Here is an 18,875-nt window from a genome sequence, read left to right on the forward strand (position 1 = left end):
TTTTCTTTGGTAAAGATTTAAATAAAACAAAATCGACGCAAGACAACTTCCATCAGTTTTGTTAGGAACATGAACTGACTTTCAATAAATAGTTCTAATATGAAACAATTATTCTTACTGGTACAAATCCAGAATCTTCTAATTTAACATTTTATTAAATAAAGTAGAGCATCTAACAACAATCTAAGAATGATTATTTGTTACGCTTGAAAGGATTCTCTCCATACACTTGCATGTTAATTAAGATCATTTCAAAACAATTAGTCGATCAAGTCTTTGGAATCCCTAAAAATCTTTCAAGACAATCATCAAATGAGAAATGAGGCTCATATTTTAGTGGCTCACATAAATTTCATCCAATAAAAAAAGCCCATCGAAAAAAGTGTCAAAAAATGTGTTTCTAATATTCCTGAGACAGAATAACATCGAGATGAGTCACATGGTAAAGCAAAATTGAGCACTTATAATATAGAATCTATTTGAATACCAACTTAGAAACATTTTAGAAAACTTACCTACTAATAATTTTTAATAGAAAAACTTTCAAAAGTACTCATAATTTATATTCAAATAAACTCATAATTCGAACATATATCTCGCCAAATGGACAAACAAAAACGCCTCAAAATTACTAACTACTAAGACAAGAAGATAAATGAAAGCAAGATTCCTCTATTGATGATACCCACAAAACAAGGGGAAAAAGTAAAAAGTTGGAAACTACAGTCAACCTCTTAACAAAATCATTTCTCCTTGCAATGAATAAGGACTGTTTAGTGTCCAAAAATCTCACTAGTTTCGGACAGAGTACTAAAACTACCTACACCTAAGGTAAAAATGGTTTTGCTCAACAAATTTATGATCAAGGCATATCTAGGTAACAGTATATCCCACCAGTTAGCACCTTTGTATTAAACTGATATGTGCATCTGTTGTCACCTTCAGACGAGGAATGTACAAACACCTGAGTTCAAGTTAATTTTGCCGGTTCACTGTGCATTCTGTCCTTGGAGTTGAGCAATCCCCTGTTACACCTGTATTCAAGGGAACAATAAGATTATTAGGATGCATTTCATATAACAAGAAACGTGATAAAAACTTGCACAATATTTTATTCAATTCCATTGGTTTCAGTTCACCTCTTTGTAACTACCCTCTATTAGATAATCTTAACTCAAACCATTGTCATGTTAGATGTCTCTCTACTACTTATTTACAAGAGTTTAATTAAATGCAATCCTCCGTAAGCAAAACTCTTTACAGTATCAGTAAACAATACAGTGCCGCATCACTGTATAAGATTTTTCATTTCCAGTAAACAAAATAGCTACTTTATAAATAAGTAGTATATCATATGATTCTCAAACTAACTAAATTTCTTACAATATTATTACCTCTGGACCTATATATAAGAATCAAATTAGAGTATTAGATTATTATTTTAATTGAACTTCACCTTTGGAACTTGCCACATCATTGGGTGCATCGGTTTTCAAGTTCTCAACTAAGGATTTCGTTGTCACATTTTCTTCTTCATTTCGATTCGAAGAAACAGCTTGTGGTTCTTGGTTGACGGAAACCTGCAGGGATGTCATGGATATGTAAGAAAGAAACCTTAAAAAAAGACACATCACTTTTCCAGGAATACTCTTTATTAGTTAGTTATCCATAACATTTGGGAACATCAAAAACCAACTGGGACTCGATAACTCTGATAAGCACCTAAGAAAATAAAGAACTTTTTCCGATAAAAAAAAAACTCCCAAAAGCAATTCTAGCATGTATCTAAATAGGACCCTAAGACCCTTAGTACTTGGGGAATCCTCCCCGTAAAAGCTAGATGTTTAGAAGGAAGAACCGAGAACTGAAATGCTCAACCAAGCATCCCAGCCTTAGCAACCACATAATACACAAGTCTCTATCATAGCATTGCCCCCAAGTGAGCTGACATCTGACACAACACTTCACTCAGCTGTTATGATCAGCCCCACTGTAGATAACCCATTTTGAAACGCCAACAACTAGCTCTGATACCAATTGATAAAAGCCTAAGCACTTGGGGAACCCTCCCTTAAAAGCTAGCTATTAGGGGAGAGGGGGAGAACCAAGTGCTTAAATGCTCCATAGAGCATCCCATACTACTCCAAGGCACCACAATACTACCCAAGTCCTTACTCCTTATCATAGGTTTTCTCATTATAACTACAGAGGCTCCGATGATTTATTTCATGGACAAAAGTACTTTAGAATAAAGAGCATTAGAGAAGCATGAGGGCATTGACATGTTTGTGTTTGATCCAAGTGGAGTCATGGAGGGAAGGCTATTTTGAGCTGCTTCAACTGGATGGAACCTAGATGGAATCTTGTTTGCAGCGACAATTGCTAATCACCTTGAGAACAAGGTGAATGCTAGGAGGGTATGTTAGGTAACCCCCATTTAGTAGTTAGTTATGTTAGTCTAAGAAATACAATGCAGTTATGTTAACGGGCCTGCAACTGATTAGGCCCATTGAGGGTGACTTATGTTAGCAGACCAGTAGTTGTAAATAAATAGGGAGAGGCATTGAGAGGGATTTCATCTCCTCAATTGTGAGCGAATTGAGGCCTTTGGACATTGGAGGTGCAATGTTCTGCCAGGTAAGCATTGTATTGGGGGAGAAATCCCTTATTCTTTCTAATAAGATACCAAGTTTCTATCAAAATCGATTAAAATTGGGATTAGATTTATGTACACCAACTATATGGTGACTTTTCATTCACATACACAACTAGAGCCAAAGAAATGATCCCTTATTTGGAAACTAATGTTATCTTGTGAGATCACAGTATAGAAGTGAAATAGTAAATATAATTTAACAAGCAGAAACAGAAATATTGTCGATAAAGAATTAAAGATACAAAGTTATCAAATAAATTACATCGTGACAAATTATATCTCAAAGGAGCAACACTTCAGGTTGGGTTGTAGACATGAATCTCACGATTGCACTCATAATACAGAAAAATAAATAAATAAATAATCTTCTATAGGAAACAGAACACCATTTTTCAAGGAGCCTAATTCAGTGAGTCAAGTGGTTGATGATGCATATAAATAGGAGGAAGGATTGAGAGGGGGGGGGGGGTGTTAATTGAGAAGAGTTTTGGCCAATTGGGAGGTGCAAACCCATTTTCTTATAATTCTGATCCGGTACATAACAAAAACTCAACTGAAACCTTCTGTAATAAATTTCTTTTACACTAAAACTGTCTATTATAATTAATCCCTGCAGGTGCCTCCAGATAAAATTTTAGAGCCACCAATCAAGCCGGTGTCTAGAACAGTAGAACTCTATTTAACAGAAGTAAAATGAACAAAAAACTACTTGACCTTAAAGGACTCAGCAGCAGTTGTCGGGGTACTTGATATGACAGTGGTATCAGCTTCCTTGTGGCGTTCACGAGATTCTGAACTGTCTCCTCCCTGTAATTCCTGTCTATCTTCAATTGTCTCCTGCTTGAGCACTTTAGAAGTTGTCAAATTGTTTGAATTTATACCATTTGAAACAACACTCCCAATATCAGCAGAAGCCCTTTTCCTGTTTTGAGAATCAATCGTTCAGTTCAAATCAATCTGTTCAACAATAGGGAGATTCATGGTAGTAACAAATTGTAAAGAGAAAGAAAAGGTGGGGAGAAGACATACCTACTGGAAGTATTAGTAACTGGATTAAGAGTGTGTGGCTTGTTTAAAAACAGAATTCCATGAAGAGGCTTTCCATCAATGACGGTTTCAATACGATATCCTGCTGAGTTTCTTTCCGTAACATTGGCTTGAAAGATTTTCTTTCCAGGAGGCAAGGATTGACATACTGGACTATTTAGTCTACCTGTAATCATGATGCTGGATATTAGATTCCCACTTTGAACATGAATTATCAAAGATCATTTTCCATTCTTTTAATTTTCCTGGCTCATAAATGGTCTACATTTTTATTAGTTATATAACTCTAGTTATCAACTTGCCACAACTACAGTACATGTATCAAATTTAACACAAACTAGTTAGAAGAACAGATTCAACACTAACACTAACTTAAGTACAGATAAAAAACACCAATTCTCAATACATTAACATTATATACTCAAATGGCCCAAATCATTAGAAGACCAGAAAAAATGCTTTACCACAAGAGAACATGTAATATAAGCTGCCATATACATTTGAGGAAGTTAATAAAACCAATACAACAAGAATGACAGACAAAAAATATATTGTTTCAGAAACAGTTTAAGATTTTATTATATTCATCAAAAAGTTCATATATAGGCAGGTTCTCACTTAGTGGGCTATTATAGTTCAAGATTGCCATGGGCTGGTTGCTATCAGCACCCACTCCATATCCACACAGAACTGGGTTTGGGACAAGATTGAGATTCTGTTCAAGACATTTCAGCTTCAATTGCTTCCTCAAGGATAACTTATCTGGTCTCCGTTCATTTTCCCGTGCAATCCCTAAAAGTCAGAAATATATCAAAAACACAATTCTGTCACATACTTGATAATCTGCAGAAATACTAGAATCAAAATGTTCCTCGGTAAATTTAATAACAAAAAAAAAAGACTATTTGCTGAACCTGTGTATAGGTAATACATATCATCTATGCCCTCCAGACTTCTACTGCATCCACCAATAAACACAAGAACACCACTCATACATGGGTCTAAGCAGTCACCAGCTACAGAAAATCTAGCAGAAGGACCATTAGGAGCAGTCATCACCTTCGTCCACACACCAGTCTCTGCTTTCAATCAGAAATGAAAAATAATATAAAAGACACAAACAAATATTAAAACACGAACAGCAAACAATAAATAAATTTACTACAAACTAGTATAATGAAAAGGTTTTAGCTCCTACTTCTGTGTTTATGAAACTTATATGCTGGCATTTATATTACATACCAATGTCAAGCATATACAGGTCATTGTATAGGCTTTGAGCATCTGTAAAGCCCCCAAAGACAAACAAGTTCTTGCCAAAAGAAACCGTAGAATGACCGGCTCGAGGTGGCAATGATTGGCCTGACGTAGACAGTTCTCTCCAAATTAGAGTATCTGCATTTACAGAAGTTCCAGAGAAAATTATACTCTGATACTTGTACCATAAATGTAACACTTACAAAAAAGATACAACAAATACCAGTATCTAGGATATGGACATCAGACAGATAATAGTCACGTTCATCTTCACCACCTATCACAATAATTTTGTTTTTCCAAGACGAGCAAGAATGGCTATCACGAGGAGATGGTGAAGTGCCTGATGTTGTAGCACGATTCCAAACAAACGTCTCTACAAGTGGAAAGGTGAAAGGCAATTATAAGCATCTTTCTCATCTTATACATTAATCAAAAACTAAAAGTTCTAATGCAAATGTAAATACATAGAAGGGAGAAAATAGGAGACAAACTACATAGTTCATCCATTTAGCAGTCTAAACTCAACAGATAAAAGGTCATTTCATTCACCACTGAAATTAAAATGAGCCTCTAGAGCCAAGTCATGTAGTGTGACCATTCAAAGCCCAATCTAATGTGTCAGAAAATAATAATTAAGATAAGAAATCTTCAACAATTTCGTCACACTTTATCAACATAAGTGAGATCTCATATAAATGGTGAAGGGTACAAATTGCAAAGTGAATTAACAACATGAATAAACGGTACTGTGATAAAGAAAAGTCACCTGTATTCAATATGTAAAGGTCATTGTAGTACACCTCATTAATGTTATCAGCAGATCTCCCACAACCACCAAACACAAACAGTCTTTTGCCAACAAGTGCTGCAGCATGACCCTCACGTGCCTCTGGTGCTTCTCCTCTCACAGTTGGACAAATCCATGTATGTGAAGCTAAAATAGTTTATCAACAGTGAGTACCATCAAGTGAAACAATTACTGTAGTGTACACAAGTAGATCACCTAAACTCCAATATTTCAGAGATATATATCTTATATGTGTGTAAATTAGGCAAATAACATTAGAATAATAACTCACAAGTGTCTAGTATGCACAAATCCTTCAGCAGATTGGTCCCATCTGTACCTCCAAACACAAACAGATTATCACCAACAACAGTGCAACTATGGCTGTCCCTAGGGGTAGGTGGAGGTCCATTAATTTCTGGTTCACCCCAACTCTGCCTCACTGCAAATCACCAAACATGAATCATAAAATAGCTCCACATTAACTTGCCAGAGATAGTAACAGAATACATTCATAAAAACATTTTTAAAAAATGTAACACCTCTAAAATAAATTCATACACCATTCAACGCCATCAAACACAAAACCATCCCAAGAACCACTATGTTAGCCTAGTCTGTGGAGGGATTAGGTAGTATGCACATAGTCTTATGTTATCATCGTTATAATTTCTACGAATAATAAATAAAATAAAAAAAGTTACTATCTCAAACTTACTAGAGTTGGCCTAGTAATAGGGATTTAGGCCTAGTATCATTGTATAATAAAAAATCCTCATCCCCATTCCCACATTCTCAAAACAAAAAAAAAATTATAATTCTAACCGCCAATGTTCAGAAAATTAATAATAATAAATAGAAAAATTTTCTGGCTCAGTCCAAAGATAACGGAATCCCCAATACTCTAATAGTGAGCATCAGATCATCTAGATTCAAGAAGGACAAGGGACCCAATAACAAATATAATATAAATCAACAGATAAAAAAATGAAAACATAAAGAAACAGCAAAAAGCACGGATACCAACCAAGCCCATCCATAACAACACCCCACCATGCATCACCTTGCACAGTAAGAAATAGAAAATGACAATGCAAACAAATTTAACAACAACAAGAAGAAAGAAAACAAAATCTTGAATAGTTAGAATGAAAATGAATATTCTCAAAGAAAACTTACAAGTGTCCAAGACATGAACTTGGTTGGTCTGGCAGTTAAGTTTGCCGTAACCGCCGAAGATATAAAGAAGCCTGCCACCTTTAACGGCGTTACACGTGTGGCCCCACCTCTTCCCTGGTCCTTCTCCTATTCCCTTCACCTTTTCCCACCTCATTCCTTTTTCCCTCTTCTTCACGAATCCTTAAAAACAAAACCCACAACCCCAATTCAAAAAGAACCCAACTTTCCCTCTCTTCAATTTTTAATCTTACAGAGAACAGAATCAAAGTGCCTCAATACCTACATACACAAGGGTATTTGGATTTGTCTCTGTTTTTTAAGTTCATGCAAAATTAAAATTAAAATAATAAATAAATAAAATAAAATAAAATGTGTATCACTAATATCACTATCACAAAACAAGAATAAAAAATAAAAAAAATAAAAAAAATGTGTAATGTGAATGTGATGTCACGCACTGAATGGAAATGGTTAGAGAGCACAAACCAAGCGGAAGAGAGTAATGACTCCTGAATCTGATGAGTAACGGTAGAGAGAGAAGAAAGAAGATGATGAAATTTTAATTTTGCTATTATTTTTTACTTTTTTTTCAGGTTTGTATTTATTAATTGTAAATTTTATTTTCTATGTAGAATTATATTTTCTAATTACAAAGTTTTTCTTTTTCTTTATTTTTAGTTTTTTTCCTTCTAAAAGTTGTGTCTGGTGGTTTGAATCGCTTGGCCGCATATGCACTATTTCTTTAATGAATTTAATTCGATTGCATTTATTAAGCTTTAAATTTTCTATATTGTACATTTAGCATGATAAGATATTATATAGAAACTGATGGTCATTTATGTTATTCATTGTATTGCCTTTTTATAATAAATAAATTCATCCATTGTATTGTCTTTGTCTATCTTTTTTTATAATGTTGTGTTGTCTTTGTTTAATGAATAAAATAAAATTACCACATTTAATATGATTTTTTTAAAAGAAAAATCAGTATTTTTTTAATGTAATAGAAAAGAAACATTTTTAATATTTTTTATAACTATCAATTAAATAATATTTAACAATTTGATAAATATATATACTATAATTACGGTAAGAATTCTAGAAACACTAATATCTACTTAAAAATAAATAAATCATTCAAGAATTTACTCATGATTTATTTAATTATAAAATTAATTTTGAATAAAACAAAGCAATAAGATTTCTCATTTATTCAAAATTTAATTAAAAATTATTTCAAATAATATTGAGTTGTCCAAAGAAAAAATAGAAAATAAAACTTCTTATTCGAAGTTAGCTTTTTAACGTATATATTTTTTATTTTTAAAATATTTATTAATTATTAATTGAATTTTATATGTATGTGAATATATGGGTATTTATGTGCAAGTATTTTTCTTAAACAAATTCAATATCATAGTTAAAGAATTAAAAATAGAAGAAAAAAAATATATATATATATATTAAAAATTATAAGACATAATGTTTTTAATACATTTTAATTGTTATTGTTTTATTAGGGAGTTTTTTACTCAAATAATACTATTTTAAAAAATTTACCCAAATAGCAACTGTGCAAATTTATTTTTTCAACTAATATCATTTATTGTTTACGTTGGGAGCGGACCGTTCTGAAATCAGAACAGGCCGTTCCGGATTAAAAAATAACACATGGAAAACGAATCAGAACGGGCCGTTCCAAAATCAAAATTAGCACATAAAAAATGGAACCAAAATGGTCATTCTGTATCCGGAACGGGCCGTTCTGGCCATAATAAAAAATTGATTTTCACTTATCAAATACCAAAACTCAGATACTACCATCAAGTGATTAAATTTATTGAATATTAACATTATAAATATAACTAAATAAATTTATTAAAATTCATTACAACGATAAAGATCAATGGTAGCGGAAACTGAATTCATGACCAATATTTGAATATGTCTTCCTAGTGTGACCAGGGGTGTGACAATAGGAACAATTTTTTACACGATTATGTTGTTCTCTAATGTCCATCTTTGTTCTAATCCTGCTAGACTTTGGTTGACCCTTGAAAGTTCTCTTGAGTTCTGAATTTGGCTATAGAATTACAATATTATTACTTACATGATGGACATGGCTCATGATATATACACTTCATGTCCTTTTTTTAAAAAAGTCCTAAAATATCCTTAATTTTTTATTTATATGTTTTTACTTTTTAACATTTAACGTTTAACGTTTTATTTAGCACTTTCTCATTCTTTTTCACACACTTCCTTCCCTCCTCTTTTCAGTTTTCACATGCATTTAAAATCATTTGCACATTGTCATGTGATAAGCTCTTATTTGTTCTTTTAGATCTAGGATTTTGACATATATATATATATATATATATATATATATATATATATATATATATATATAATGTAAGTATAGTTAGAAGAGTGTGACTTAATAGGTTAGAAATATGGAATACGAGTGTGTTAACATGAACATAGTGAACAATGAAGCTATTTAAATATTTTGATGTTTACTATGAATTATAAATTATTACTTTTTTATTTAAGTATATGTTGGACATGTTAGAGTGAGATATTTCTTACTCTCCTTTATTTTTTATTGTTCCTTGTTGAGTGTGTTGTAAGTAATGATTATCATGTTGATAATACAAATGACAAGACATAAGCCTTGTGGGGTGTGCATATGCTCTAATAAGATACAACACCATTAGGCATAGCATAGAATTTTCTTATTATTTGAGATATGATTAATGTTAGACATTTGATTTGTTATGTTACGAGGACTCTTAAGTATTCTTTTGATTTAACATACATTGTGAATCTTGTGAATGTTTCTGAACTTGAAGACTATTATGGTTATTGTGTTTGAATTATTTTAATATTGTCTTGGGGGTAGTGAGTGTCACATTTAGTAGTATTAAAGTCAGGTTGATTTAAACTAAACTGTGTACTATGAGTTGTGACTGCGTATCCTGTGTGTATTCTAATGTGTGATTGGTTATGTGTTGTGATATGTTTATTTGCTTGACTCCGTTGTTGGTTTTCTTGTTGGATACTTCATGTTTATGTAAGAAGTAGTGGTAGTTGGTTGTATCACTCATATTACGAGTGTGGAAGAAAATATGCACAAATGTTTTGATGATGCCAAAGTGATTATAAAGCATTGAAAAAGAATCAAGGTTGAGCTAAAGCAAGTTAATGCAAGAACAAGATCTCAATTGGTACATAGATAAGTCTTGTCAACTTAGCTAAGTATGTAAAAGAATCTTTTGAAATTGCAAGTATGCTTGGCCTTGAGAATAAGTTTTCAAAAATCTCAAATTAATCTCTTTAAATTTAAACAAGTTTTAAATCTTTTGAAAGTAAGTAAAAATGTTTTTCAAAAGACTTAACAAAAGCTTTAAAGAATAGTTCAAATCATTTCTTAAAAGAGATTTGTGAAAGAAATTATTGAGATGAAGTTTTCTACATAAAAGTTTTTGAAACAATAAAAATATGTTCTGGTAATCCATTACCAGACCTTGTAATCCATTACCAGAACAGGAAATTTCAAAGTTCAAATTCTGAATACAAAATGTGTTCTGGTAATCGCTTACTAGACCCTTATAATCGATTACCAGAAGATAAAACTTCAAAATTTGAATTTAAATTATACAACGTTTCAATCATTTTGAACTTTAACCGTTGTAATCGATTACCAAGTCTTGTAATCGATTACCAAAGCCTATTTTCTGAAAAATTATAGAAAGTTACAACTCTTCATGAAAAGACATAACCTAAGAAACAATTGTCTATAAATACCTATAATTTTTCAGAGAAAGGTGACGAACTCTATTGTAAAAATAATCTTTACAAATCACTTGGCCAAAATCATTTGCAAAATCTCTAAAGAGTTCATCAAAGATCATGAAAGTGTAATATCCACTCTTCAAGAGAGTCATTCTGTAATACTTAATAGATCATTGGATCTGTAAAGGAGAAAGGGTTTTTCTCCTTGTTGGTGTTTGAATCTCAACACAAGGAAAGGGAGTTCCGAGGTGTTGGAGGATTCATTTTCTTGTAAGGTTTACAAGAGTAGTGGAAATCTCAAGTGGGAGACTTGAGGACTGGATGTAGGCAAGATTGGCCAAACCAGTATAAAATCAAGTTTGCAATTCTTCTTTCCCTACACTTTTAATTTCTTGTTATTAATTATAATTGTGTAGTTTGCATCATCATTCATTCTTTACATACAAATTTGTCTAAGGAAATAAATTGATAAAGAAGTAATTGGAAAAGTTTTTTTTATAAGAGGAAATTTAGAAAACTTAATTCACCCCCTCTCTTAAGTTAATTGAGGCTAAGTGACTAACAACGAGTATGGGTGCTAGCGGTAGTGGATGATGCTTGCATGCTATTCTTTTAGAGACTGTTGAGAAAACCCTTATTTGTGTGATATTGAACCTTTTAATTGTACTTTTTGACCTCTGTGCAACTTATTCCTTCATATTACTTATTCATTTATCAAAATTCAATTGCTTTGCTTCTCCTAATTTATCATCTAATTGGTGTAATTCCATCTAAGTATCTAATTTATATTTCTATCACCTGTTTATAATTTCCTTTCCATGTGCTTGTTGAAATTCTATAGTTGACTTGGTTTGTTGCCTCTTAGTCAACTAAGACATAAGTATTGGTACGATCTAGTCATCTTTCAACCATGTCCTATTGATCTACATTGATGAAATGTTGTCCTTGATGAGAGTAAGAGTGTGGAGTTATGATTGTCAACCAAGTCATAACTTCTTTAAAAAAAATATTCAAGTATACATGATCTATTTTATTGAGACTCGGGAATATAAGTGAGTTGAGTGACATCCCTTTAGTTAGAGAATTCCTAAGTTTTTTTCCTTGAGGATACGTCTAGTAAACCTTGTGGTGTTTATGGTGCCTATGTGTTTGGGTGACTTAAGGGAGAAATATAGGAACTTGTAGAAAAATAGTTGTTAGGCCATGTAGGTCACCTTTGGAAGTGCTTATGTTGATAATTAAGGAAAGTGGAAGAGTATGAAGCTAAGTATGGATTATAGCTAGGTAGACTAGTGAGCATTATAAGTAAGTACCTTTTATTAAGATGGGATGAGTTGATTTGTTAGAAGAAATGTTTTTAGAAGTATAAGTTAGAAGTTTTTGTGAGTGCAAAAATCTTTGATACCTTCCGATAAAAAATAGTTAAGCAGGATACAAGTGAGATAGTTAGAATTTCTTAAGAGTTATGATTTAAAACTTTGAGTAGGAAATTCTTAACGCATCTACCTTGATGATTAAAGAGTAACCTTCATAATAAGTTAAAGGACCTTAGTGACACATTAGTAACCCTTAGAGCATCCTAAGTTGAATATGTTAGGGGAACTAAAAGTTTGATAGATGAGGTTAGTAAAGGAAAATAGGTTGGATCCCTGTCGTTAGCTTTAGTTTAGAGTTGGATCAAGGTAGAAAAATGGTATTAGGGTGATATATAAGTGTCATTCTAAGGCTCCAAGTTAATTAGAGTGTGTAACAAAAATGTGGAATGTCGTCCATGAGAGAACCTTGTATTAGGACTCGAAAAGGTGTAACAAACTACTAAAAGTGTTAGACCAAACTAAGAAAAGATAAGAGACTCTTTTTAGAATTGTTCCGGCCACGGGGTGGACTAGGATTTTTTCCTAGGTCAAGCCTCAAAGCTAGAGCATTCAAAAGTGTGATCTGCCTCCTTAGCTCTAGGTCTTTGGGTTTTATAGTGCGTCGTTCATGGGCCTCTTGGGCCCCGAGGATCAAGGGATTTTCCTAACCGTTCTTATCACGATGAAGTGGGTTTAGCGGGAACAAACGCAATCGGAATCCGACCGACTGGGTCCATATCACGGGTCCAGGAGGATGAGTGCCGAGTAGCCCCTTGTAGGCGAGAGGAATCAAGTCTAACGGGTCAAGTCGAGACTAGGTCTGTACTGGACCCCCAATCGGGTTAATACCGAGAAGGAGGTTTAGCTCGCCTTATTTCCGAATGAGGAGCCAGGTCGGAAGGCGACCTGGACGGTACACTTGCCTTCCAGTCCTGAGCCTGTAAGGCGATAGGGCTCAAGCTACTATTCGCGCAGTATAATCGGGAATATTCTGAGATAATGTGCTCTTTGGAGAGGAACTCGGATTCTGACCTCTATGGTACAGGGCGGCACACTTGCCTTCCAGCCCTAAGCCTGTAAGGCGTAAAAGCTTTCATTGTCTTGAGCTCGAATCCAGGTTCGATTTTGGCCGAGACTTATCGGGGAGCGAGGTGAGGTCGGCAATTCCCCGACCTGGACGGCATAATATCATTAATAAAAATGTTCCGCTATATCATTTTATATTTATTTACTAACTTATTAGATAACCTTAACAAATTTGGGCGATGTTCCGAGTTCAAAATTGAACGAGAAAAAATTTCTAAGTAAAAATTTTCCAAGCATACTTAGCAAAATTCCGAGTTCGAGATTGAACTAGAAAATTTCTGAGTTAAATAAACATTTTCCAAGCCTATTCGGCAAAATTCCAAGTTCAAAAGGGTGGAAAATTTTTAAAAAGTGATGTGACCTTAATCTGTCAAATTCTGATCCTTACGACAATTATAAAATTTCTCCCAGGGTGTATACTCGCGTAAACAATCTTCCTAGGGCCGAGATCCATCTTATCCAAGTACAACATATACAATCGGATTCCGATTACGGTCTCCAAGAAATCACTACGATTCATTACGATTCTAAGTTCACAATGATGGTTTTTGAATTAAGTATTGCCTTAATGTCTAGTAAGAGTGATAAATATACGTAAAGTCTTCCATGTTTAAAACTGTTCCGGCCACGGGGTGCACTAGGGTTTTTTCCTAGGTCAAACCGCAAAGCCAGAGCATTCAAAAGTGTAAATCTGTCGTCCTAGCTTTAGGGTTTTGGGTTTTATACTTTTGTGTTTATGGGCTTCGTGGGCCCCGCGATTTTCGGGATTCTCCTTAACCGCTCTTATCCTGAAGCCATGGGGGTGAGTGGTTGTTAGTCAAGTCGGTATTTTACCGAGAATGCCTTTACAAGGGGACCTGTCGGGAAAACGGCGAATCCCCTCGCGGGTGCATGTAATTGGGGTTAGAACCGAGTTGCCACACCCTGTGACGGTCCAGTCGGGTATTAGACGAGTAGAGGGTCTAGTCGGGATTTTACCTAGACGGTATACTAGTCGGGTTTTTACCTAGACGGTATACTAGTCGGGTTTTCACCTAGACGGTACACTAGTCGAGTTTTTACCTAGACGGTACACTAGCCTTCCAGCCCTGAGCCTGAAAGGCGAAAGGGCTTAAGCAACCACTCCTATGAATCGTATCGGAAATAGGCCGGGACGGTACAAAAACCAAAGTCATGAGTTCATAAATTCCGATTTGTGAAGATAACTAAACAAATTCCTAAGTCAAATATTTTAAACTTCAAATATTTAATAGGACAATCGTCTAGGTCAAATATATAAACTTCAATAGGACAATCGCCTAAATTCCGACTCCTATAAAGAGTGGATGAATTTTCTAACTTAAAAAGAAATTTTTCCAAACCCATCGGTGAGGTTCCGACTTGTATAAGGTTTTAAAATAAAATTTATGTAGATCTTCGGCTAAATCCCGGTTCGCTTGACAGTGGAAATTTTCAAAGCTAAACGTAATCTTTACAAAGATAGTCGGCCAAGTACCGAGTCGTACAGACATGGAAAATTTCCGAGCTGCGAATTCTCACGAAGTAAGTCGGTCGAACTCCGAGTTTGTTTAACCATAAAAATTTAAAAATGGCTTTCTTTACGTAGTCTATATGGTAAAATACTGAATCGTGAAAAGAAGTGAAAAATCTTCGTAACCAGTTATATGTGGTTGGTCGGATAAATTCCTATCAGTAAGATGGCGAGATTCGTCTTCGAGTTATTTATACTCGCCCAGCCGGACTTTTGCCGACAATCACGAGTTTGGTCTTCGAGTTATTTATACTCGCCCAGCCGAACTTTTGCCGACAATCACGAGTTTGGTCTTCGAGTTATTTATACTCGCCCAGCCAGACTTTTGCCGACAATCACGAGTTTGGTCTTCGAGTTATTTATACTCGCCCAGTCGAAATTTAACCGATCAATCACGAGTTCTTCGCGTTATTTATAGGGTTTTAAGGGGATATCTTGTGCCACCTGCATCTCCCCTCCATGTTCATAAAATCTCTGAAATGCCATTGCCCCCAAAAAAAAGTGAAAGAAATGAAATATAGAGAAGCATAATCCATTTAGGTGAGAACAAGTAGTGATCAATAAGAAAACAAATAATTAGTAGCACACGACGAGGATTAATACTTTTCTTTACTAATTCAATTTTTTTTTTTTTAATTAAACTAAAAGGATCATGACACATTTTGTGCAATAAGAGTCCAAAAGATAATAATTTTGCAACAAAGGTAAAAACTGTTAAATCTACAAACAAACAAAGTATATAAAATGGACCTCTAAGATCATGACAGATTTTCATTCATATTAGTTCCAGACTTTCAATTCTCAAGCACATATTTGTCTTATTGAATATTTATAAGACTGGCAAAAATTTTATAGCATAAGAGTCTTAGACTCTTAACAATGAAGCCACCAAGTTGAATTCATAATTGAATTCAGCCTCTACAATGAGGGTTACCTGGTAAGCATTCCACGTGCATCTTTATACAAACACTTTTGAAAATTTTATTTTTAAGCATTTTGAAATAAATTTGTGAATATGTGATGCTATAGATTATAGTCCCCTACTTTCTTAGTCAGGAATCAATCTAAGTTCTAGATTCGAGAATATGCAAAACACGTCAACCCAAAACGACAAACTTTTTCCTACTTTTTTTATCTCTCTTTCTTTGACCAATTAACGCGGCATTTTGTTTCTAAAAATATCTCAACCATTCTATAATTAACGCCAACTTAAATTTCAAATTTTTACATTTTGTAGAGAATTGAAAATTATATTATTTCAAAAAAATTCATAAAATACTTAAATTTTAATTTTTTATAAATTTTTCATCTAAACAAAATATTTTACCTCAAAAAATTTAAAATTCTTCAAATAAATAACTTACTCTATCTAAATTTTTCATTCAAATAAACTATAATATTTATGCACAGCAAAATCTTTGTAGCCAGTCTTAACTTGTTTCCACTCCAAACCTACTAAATCAAACTAATTAGAAATGATTTTACAACCCCAACAGATAAACCTAACGATTTTTGTAAGCAAACCAATATGTTTAAAATTTTAAATTAAATTATAGTATAGTACATTTTTAAAATTTTGCGGTAGTTGCAGTTGCAGTTGGCAATTAGGATATGACGCGTTTTTAGGAACGTGTATCTCTCTCTGCTACTACTAATTAATGGAAATTTGAGGTAACAGAAATACATAGAAAGAGGATCAGGCAGCATTTTTTATGGTGCAGTGCAGTGCGTGTTAGTGAATAATACTACGTACTGTATTACTATAGTGATGAAAAGTGCTGCGGCCATCTTTTAGTACCAATTAAATTCACATAACAAAATTAATCAGAGAGATAGCAAAACAAAGCGCGTGAACCAAGTAAGTAAATAATAAAAGCAAGAGTGCGAGAGAAGGAACCTGCGACGGGAATTTCGACGGTGTAGCAGAAGACGAAATACAAGGCGGAGACGCCGGGAACGACGTAGGAGAGCACCACGGTGGGTCCGGCCTCCGTCTTGGCCTCGAGGCCGGTGAGGACGAATATGCCGGAGCCGATGACGGTGCCAATCCCGAACCATATGAGGTCCCACCAGTTGAGTGTCTTCTTCCTCTCGTGGCTGCTCCGAGCCTTCATCTCCACCATGGTAGGGTGTCCACCATGGTAGGATGTTGTGAGTTGTTGTTGTTGTTTGTTGTTGCCGCCTCTCACCACGATAAAGTGTAGGTTTTTTCGTAAGTCTTGGGGCGTAGGAAGAGTTTCACCGTAACCTCACGGTGGGCGCCAAAATGTTCCGGCCACGGGGTGGACTAGGGTTTTTTCCTAGGTCAAGCCTCAAAGCCAGAGCATTCAAAAGTGTGATCTGCCTCCTTAACTCTAGGTCTTTGGGTTTTATAGTGCGTCGTTCATGGGCCTCTTGGGTCCCGAGGATCAAGGGATTTTCCTAACCGTTCTTATCACGATGAAGTGGGTTTAGCGGGAACAAACGCAATCGGAATCCGACCGACTGGGTCCATATCACGGGTCCAGGAGGATGAGTGCCGAGTAGCCCCTTGTAGGCGAGAGGAATCAAGTCTAACGGGTCAAGTCGGTCTATAACAGACTAGGTCTGTACTGGACCCCCAATCGGGTTAATACCGAGAAGGAGGTTTAGCTCGCCTTATTTCCGAATGAGGAGCCAGGTCGGAAGGTGACCTGGACGGTACACTTGCCTTCCAGCCCTGAGCCTGTAAGGCGATAGGGCTCAAGTTACTATTCACGCAGTCTAATCGGGAATATTCTGAGACAATGTGCTCTTTGGAGAGGAACTCGGATTCTGACCTCTATGGTACAGGACGGCACAAGAATATAAGAGGAATACCACATGAAGAGGAAATAGTTGAGTCTGGTATGGGAGATCATGCATCCTTAAAAGAAGCTATTGAACTAGAATTGTTTGAGATATAACCTCGCGAGTTTACTCCATGTTTCATTGATTCATACCTAGGCTTGAAAAAAAGTTGGTGAAGTTGCCTATCATGTAACCTTGTCTATTTCCTTTCCAAACATTCTTATTGTTGCTGCATGTCCCACTACTCAAAAAGTATGTCCGTGTGTTTTCTTCCATCCATCTTTTTCTTACAGTAAATATTTAGGGACAAAATTTCTTAAAGGGAGAAAATTGTAACATCCCAAGTTTTCTAAAAATTATTAAAAGGATGTTTTAATTAATTAAATAGGTTTTATAAACATATTTATATGCTTTTAAATAATTGTTTTTAATTAAATGAAAAAAAGTTTTGTGAAATTATTTTGATATAATAAGTATTTGGGGGAAAATATGGGTTTTTATTATAATTTTTTATATATATTTTACGCTTCTCACTTTCTCACTTTTGGGAACTGAAGAACATAGAGAGGAGAATGCAAGAGCAATGGAAGTAGATATTCATCCATCAACAAGTAATCACGGAGGTAAGGGGGGAGTGAGGGTTTTCTCCTTTGAGAGTCACTTAACCTATATTGGGTTGGGGTTACGTTCTCTTTTTAATTGTGTATGCAATTCTTGAGAAAATTCATAGTTTGACTTGAGAAGTGAAATTATGATTTTGTACTCTTCTTATGAGCATGATATGTATGATTATGTTGTATGTATAATTGATTTCGCATTGAGAATTATGGTCATGAATTTATAAAACAAAGTGAAGGTTGATGTTAATTACATGAATATATGGAATTCATGTTGGATTTGGGTAATTGATGACTTAATTATATAGTAATAGGTTGTAATTTGACTTATTATCAATTGGAGTTGGATTAAAGGTGTTAAGGAATGGTGTAGGAAAGGTTAAAAGCATGTGAATAGTATAATATCAAGTTTTGTACTGCTGCAGCTTACTCATGAAGAGACCTTATATTCTCTCTAAGTGAATTTAGCTCGCTTCAAGCAACCTTAGGCTCACTCAAGTGAGTCCTAATAGAGAGTTTTGGGTAGTAGCTTGCTTTGAGTGAATTTTAGCTCGCTCCAAGCAAGATAATCTCGCTTAAGCAAACAATTGGCTCACTTAAGTGAGTAAATGGTTGAGTTTGCTTTTGTGACCTTTATGAAAGTTATAGTCCTAAATGTTAAATTTCAAAGGATGTTGGAATCACCTAAAAAGAAAGTCTAAAACTCAAGTTATGATCATATTATTGAGAAAAGATCAAGCAGTCAAATTCAGGT

At 34.5% G+C, this 18,875-nt stretch overlaps 1 protein-coding gene across 4 annotated transcripts; it reads right to left on the reverse strand.

Moving 5' to 3' along the window:
- Positions 1-652: 652 nt before the first annotated feature.
- Positions 653-16,918, reverse strand: LOC109813330 (uncharacterized). Of its 4 annotated transcripts, none has more exons than XM_083076771.1 (12): positions 16,594-16,918; positions 6,930-7,109; positions 6,043-6,192; positions 5,730-5,897; positions 5,184-5,336; positions 4,946-5,098; positions 4,618-4,782; positions 4,322-4,495; positions 3,686-3,869; positions 3,371-3,578; positions 1,457-1,580; positions 653-1,034 (listed from the first exon to the last, which is right to left on the reverse strand). In XM_083076771.1, exons 1-12 carry the CDS (start codon positions 16,817-16,819, stop codon positions 976-978), a joined length of 1,944 nt encoding a protein of 647 aa, XP_082932897.1. In that variant the 5' UTR covers positions 16,820-16,918; the 3' UTR covers positions 653-975. The 4 variants fall into 4 exon arrangements, with proteins under 4 accessions (XP_082932897.1, XP_029130203.1, XP_020233078.1 ...); XM_029274370.2 differs by lacking the exon at positions 16,594-16,918 and adding an exon at positions 7,416-7,535 and having other exon boundaries at positions 6,930-7,208; XM_020377489.3 differs by lacking the exon at positions 16,594-16,918 and adding an exon at positions 7,416-7,534.
- Between the last annotated feature and the right edge of the window lie 1,957 nt (positions 16,919-18,875).

Source organism: Cajanus cajan, chromosome 6 (assembly GCF_000230855.2).
Source record: "Cajanus cajan strain Asha chromosome 6, NIPB_CcT2T_4, whole genome shotgun sequence".
Classification (NCBI taxonomy): domain Eukaryota; kingdom Viridiplantae; phylum Streptophyta; class Magnoliopsida; order Fabales; family Fabaceae; genus Cajanus; species Cajanus cajan.